This window comes from Ctenopharyngodon idella, chromosome 3, assembly GCF_019924925.1.
Source record: "Ctenopharyngodon idella isolate HZGC_01 chromosome 3, HZGC01, whole genome shotgun sequence".
NCBI lineage: Eukaryota > Metazoa > Chordata > Actinopteri > Cypriniformes > Xenocyprididae > Ctenopharyngodon > Ctenopharyngodon idella.
In genome coordinates this window covers 30,846,759-30,852,758 of record NC_067222.1, presented here as the reverse complement: position 1 = coordinate 30,852,758, position 6,000 = coordinate 30,846,759, and the positions used below count along the sequence as shown (strand labels likewise).

The following is a 6,000-nucleotide window of genomic DNA, read 5'->3' as shown; positions in this document are numbered from 1 at the left end:
TTATTCAAGATAAGGAGTGAGCAAACATGAACAACTGATGTCCCCCGCATATGCAGATTGATATTTAAAAGCTTTTTTCATTTTTCTTCTTCACACTAACATTTAGATATTTAATAGAATACAACACCTATAACAATGTGAACTAGGCAGTTTCGCTGTTTACCTTAAAAATCCATAGATATGTCGTCAGTTCATACTGCTGTTAACACTTTCTCTGACAAGCGGATGCAGTGAGACCAGTTTTCCGGTTTGGTCATGTGACGTTCGACATATACCCTATAGCAAGCTAGCTTTAAAAGCATGAGATCCCACCCTCCCTTCAGAGCATCTCCAAAGCCACGCCTCCTCCAAAACACATGAACGCGCACAGCAGAGTCTGCAAAGCGTCACGAGATGAGAAACGGCGTTAAATTACTTCATGTCTCAAAGCATATAACATTACAACTATAATGAAAGTAAACAACTTTACAGAGCTCTTACTTGAACCACCTGACTGCTGCAGATTCATTTCGGCGTTGATAGTGTTGACATAGAGACGCATAAATCCGAGTCTGAGGACGTGAACAGCTCTGGGTAGAACGTCACGGGACTGCCATCTTGTAATTACGGTTAAGACATTGTGCGAACTAGCATAAGCTTGTTGTTTTGGTTCAGGAGGAACTGTAAAAGGTGGCTGCTGTTTGTTTGCGGTGCTCTGTGACTGTCTACAACTCTGCATAGAAACGCGCTGATGACGCATGATGTCTGCGTGAGCAGGGTGCGCGGAGATATGAGAAATACATATGTTGACAGGCAGGTAGGACATCGTATCATTGCATTTGGACCGAATGCAGTAATTGGACGAACATTTTTTGTCCTAAGACTTCCACAGAAGATATATGTACATATTCAGAGCACTTCTATTATTGATTGCTATCAGGATGTGAAGAGAGTTCAAACCAGTATAACAAAAAGTGTTTATAAAAAAACCCTACCCTACTTTTAATATATTTTGTGGAAACCATGATAAATTTTTACAGGACTCTGTGATAAATAGAAAGAACATTTATTTGAAATACAAATCATTTGTAACATTTGATCAATATAATGTGCCCTTGTTTAATAAAAGTATTCATTTCTTTTGCCAAAAAAACAAACAAACAAAAACTTACAGTCCCCGAACTTAGACTATAAGTCACAAAGACGAAAGTTTTTGTTGTTTTTTTCCCCCCACAGGCTAAACTATTTGTAGCACATCCAAAAGGAACCACAACTCTTGTATTTAATGTTCATGTTATCTGAAAATGTGACATTGTGAATCACATTCTACCCTGCTGGAAATCCAGTTTAAGTTGGTAACTGCATTTTGGAACATAGTAGCTGGATTCTAGCTGCTTATTATTAGCTGGTCAATGTTATAGCATATAGCACTTTAAGGCAACATAAAAAAAAATTCTGTTATGTTAGGTGTCATACATCTATAATGTAATACTTTGTCCTACAAGATCATTTGTGATCCTCTCACAGTTACATACACACAACTTACATACAGAGGCACAGACCGATTGAAAATCATTCAGGTTTGTCCGTGCGTGAATTTATCCAAGTATTTGTAAGGAATATAAGAAAGAATCTGGAGAAAATAATGTGTATTAGTGAGGAAAAGTGTGTGAATGACGGAGAAGAGCAAAGAGATGTTCTGTGTTTCACACATGCTGTTTTCCTCCTCAGCGTGACAGTAAACTCTGAGCGTCTTGATGCAACAGAACACTTTCTGGACTGGTATTTATTCATTTATACTCTTTCTGTTTTTTTTTTTTTTAAACGCTTCTCTATTCGCCCCACACCTCCCACTCTTCTCCCATCAGCCTTTTCGACATGTGCATTTCCTCCTCGGTTCTTTGTGCTGCTTCCCGCTCTGTTCTCCAGACCGCTGGGTGGGATGGGACGGGTTTGTCACTCCTCGTCTCTTCTTCTCTCTTCATCCTGCTACTCATCACCTGCTGTTCTCCTCTTATCTCTTTTACTTTTTCTCTTTCACATGCTTTGCTCCAAGGGTTGGGCGCCTGTGATGTCTTCACTCCCAGAATTATTATAGTTATCATCTTTCTCTGTGTGTGTGTGGTCCTGGTGATCCCTACGTTATGTAGACCAGATGTCCCCACAAGTATACCAGTAAATTTTGACCTTGTGGGGACATTTTTTTTGGTCCCCATTAAGAAACAAGCTTATAAATCATACAAATTATCTTTTTCAATGTCTAAAATAGCAGAAAGTTTCCTGTGATGTGTAGGTTTAGGGGTAGGGTTAGGGTTAGGGCATAGAATATACTGTTTGTAGAGTATAAAAAACCATTACACCTATGGAGAGTCCCCACAAAGACAGCGAAACCGTGTGTGTGTGTTCTGTGAGTGAGTTTGACCCAAGCGGTGCAATCATCCTCTTTAACAAATGGTAGCTGGTAGCTTGTAGGTGGGCATTTTCAGCCTGCGGTAGCTGCAGCAACCTCACTTTTCCCTCTTGATGATTACTAATCTCAGATCAACTATAAATGTCTCTCTCTGTCTCTCTCTCTTTTCTGCAGCAAGGAGCAACAGAAGAACCACAAAGGTTGTAAGTCAGTATGGGAGCAGCGCACTAGTGAGTTGAGGCGACAGACCCTGGTGAACAGCAGAGAGGCTCTTTACAATGAGTTGGACCCTGAAGAACGCTGGAAGGTGAAAAGAAATGATGAGGAGAGCTATAGATATAAACATCAATAGATATCAGTTAACGGCTGATATTAGTGATTTTTTTTATTTATTTATTTTTTTTATTTATCATATCGGTCGATATTGAATATTTAACTGTACTCTGTTCATTTAATCTATTTTTAATTTTAGATTAGCTTTGTCATCATCTAATGCTCACTTAAAGTGGATATGTGAATAACACAAATAATTTAATAATGTAATGTCAAAATAAATATCCATTTTTCATATTGTATATTATGATGTTGTGATGCCTAAATTCACTTTAGTATTTAAAATGATTGAGTTTACTTTTTAGTGTTTTATATTTATTTATTAGAAAAAATAGTATCAAATTCTAATATTGGCCATTTATCAATTATTTGGCATAACATGATAAATAATTATCAAATTACGGTATTGGTAGGATTATTTATATTAGTGCTTTTTAATATAATCCCTAATCATAATATATGCAGTTTACCAGTTCACCTCAAAATTAATTTTTATACAGTATTTTTGTTTTGTTTTCCAGTAAAAATATCTAAAATCCTTTAAGCAATCTATAAGGAAAATATTAAGTAATATTGAATCAATAAATACATAAATATTCATATTTGTTTTCAGGGGGAAATGTCTTGAATTAAGTTTATTTTTCTTATTCTGTTGGCAAATGTGGTTTTTGTACTTTTAATCATGCCTCCAGGTCTCGTACTCCCGTCACATTCGTCCCGATATGAAGACCCACCTGGACCGGCCATTGGTCGTGGACCCTCAGGAGAACCGCAATAACAATACCAACAAAACCCGTCCAGGTGACGGCCAGCCCCAGCGCACTCATCAGCTCCTGCACAAACAGCCCAACTTCAATGAGGGGGAGAGTGGTGGAGGTGGAGGATCTGGGCCCTGGCCAGCATTGGAAAGAGGGGACTCTACGGGCTCACGTCGGAGTCTTTTGGGCTCCGAGAACCATGGGGAGGGTAGAGAGTCTCACCGCAGACATCAGCACGGTGAGCGCTGCAGCCAGGCCCGTCAACGTCGTAAAGCCCCAGAGGAGGATGGAGAGGGCGGAGGGAGGAGACACAGGAGTAAAGGCAGGGAAAGAGGACCTGATTGTGAGCATATAGATGGAGGAGAGCGTAAACACAGACGTCATCACCATGAGGGCGAGGGAAGGAAAGAGAGAGGGGTGCGACACCGCACCAGGAAGTGAGTTCCATCGAAATTAATCTCTGGTAACATTTTTTGTACTATTCACTAGTTGGACGCGTTTGACTATTACACTTGTGTCTCAAGTCTTTTGCAGTGCCTTGCTCAACACACTGTTTTAAAAATACAGTTCTTAAGTTACATAAACTTCAACTTAAAAAAAAAAAGTCTCTAGTAACCACCAGCAAACCACTTTAACCAGGCAGTAGATGCAAACACGCCTCTACGTCAAATCAACTCATTATGGTTTGAGACTTTTTCGCAAAACTAATTTTTTGCACTATTTGCCTGCAGCAGTTATCCGATATTCAGATGCACAGATTAGATGAGTGCACTTTCGAGATTTTAAAGAACTGATTCAGATGTTTGGATCGATGTTGTGGAGTGATTAATTTGTTATTTTAATTTTGCATTTAACTACATTCTTAAAAAAAAAAAAAAAAAAATGTCTGAAAATGTCTATTTATTTAAGTGTAGGCTGTAGTAAATATCTGTAATGACAGTAACTCGTGATTGAGGGGAGGGGCCATGCTCGGTGGCTTCATCGAGCCCTGATTTCAGACCCGCCCAAAAAATCCTGAACACAAAAATGGTGAATGCTGTTAAATGGTCTAACTCCACAATTTAGTATTAAATAGTTCACAGTCTTTGTAATGTGTTTCAGCAATACATTTTTAGAAACATGTTTAGAAACAATTCTCTGAATTGACTTTACACGGACTTTAAACATGTACTAATCTTTTTGTCTTCTTTTATCAGGGATGGTCATGGAAGTGGCCCTACTCTCTCCACGACCCGTCCCATTCAGAAGACTCTGTCCAGGCAGGACAGTCAGTACAGTGAGGATCTGGACAATGCCATGAACAACAAGCTTGCCACACAGCCACCTAGTAGCTCCACCCCACATGATAGTCTGCTCAATCTGGCTAACAGTGCCCACACTGCCAGCCTGGCACATACTGGCACAGAGAGCAGCCTCATTCTCACCAACCCTTCCTCTACCACTACTAACGTTGCTAGCACTGGACATCTGGGCATGAAACCCGAGTACACAGCCGTGGACATTCCCCCAATGTTCCCCTCCAGTAACGCCATCCTACAGGGTGAGAGAAAGACCTAAAGACGATAATTGACCTTTTTCACATCTGTCTTACAATGTTGTTTGCTTTTGTCTAATCTTCACAGTCAATAAAAATGCCAACACTGAGCCCCTGCCCAAAAAGGAAGACACAAAGGGTGATGATGATGATGATGAAAAAGGTGACGGGGGGCCTAAACCCATGCCACCCTACACCTCAATGTTCATTCTGACTACCACCAACCCGTGAGTGCATTCATCTCTGTCAAACTTTCCAGTTAACTTCTAGTTGGCACTGTGACTCTGCTGTTAAAGTCAGTATGCAGTATGAAATAAAAATTGAATTAACAATGGTGCATATTAACCCTCCTCTCCAACTACCTGTCTCTAATCTGCTATATAATGACCACTTTTCAAAGTCCAGTCAATTCAACTGGATAAAATCAAATCCTGTCCTACTTTTTTCCTAGTTGAATATCCTGTTTCTTTTGGAAATGTCTCCAAATATGGAAGTAAAATTGGTTGCAGACACTGTTTCATGTTGTCTTTAAACAAAACTGATTAGAGTAACTTGGTTTCACCTTGTTCTGTAGTTTTTTTATATTAAACAAACAAAACATTTTCAAAATTGATGTAGTTGTTGTTTTTGCTATTAACTGGTCTATTTTTTGAACTTGTGTTGTAGATTTCGGAGGTTGTGCCACTATATTGTCACGCTCAGATATTTTGAGATGTGTATTCTGCTGGTCATTGCGATGAGCAGTATTGCCCTGGCCGCTGAAGACCCTGTCTGGCCCGAATCCCCCCGCAATAATGTGAGACAGTCGCGCATCTCAGCATCCTCATTTATGTCTGTGGTTCAGTCCACTTTTGTCTACTAGACGACTAGTAGCCATGTCATCTGTCTATCCATCCATCATTACCCAATCTATCCATTTATTCCTCCATCCTTTCATCTGTTAATGTATCATTCTTTATATCCATCTTTACATAATTGTCATAAAG

The 6,000-nt window shown here is 39.5% G+C and overlaps 1 protein-coding gene across 18 annotated transcripts in view; it reads left to right on the top strand.

Annotated features, from left to right (window-relative positions):
- cacna1aa (calcium channel, voltage-dependent, P/Q type, alpha 1A subunit, a) overlaps window positions 1-6,000 on the top strand; it is a 110,857-nt gene that overhangs the window by 47,688 nt on the left and 57,169 nt on the right. For 14 of the 18 annotated variants that reach the window (XR_007929289.1, XR_007929290.1, XM_051888491.1 and 11 more), the window contains exons 19-24: window positions 1,711-1,761; window positions 2,564-2,696; window positions 3,415-3,917; window positions 4,677-5,020; window positions 5,103-5,241; window positions 5,681-5,810. Coding sequence is in view for 16 of the 18 variants with exons in the window: in XM_051888491.1 (XP_051744451.1) it covers window positions 1,711-1,761; window positions 2,564-2,696; window positions 3,415-3,917; window positions 4,677-5,020; window positions 5,103-5,241; window positions 5,681-5,810 (1,300 nt within the window). In the remaining 2 variants the exon portion in view is untranslated. The remainder of the gene's footprint in view (window positions 1-1,710; window positions 1,762-2,563; window positions 2,697-3,414; window positions 3,918-4,676; window positions 5,021-5,102; window positions 5,242-5,680; window positions 5,811-6,000) is intronic. The other 4 variants (XM_051888506.1, XM_051888503.1, XM_051888497.1 and 1 more) reach the window with 1 other exon arrangement.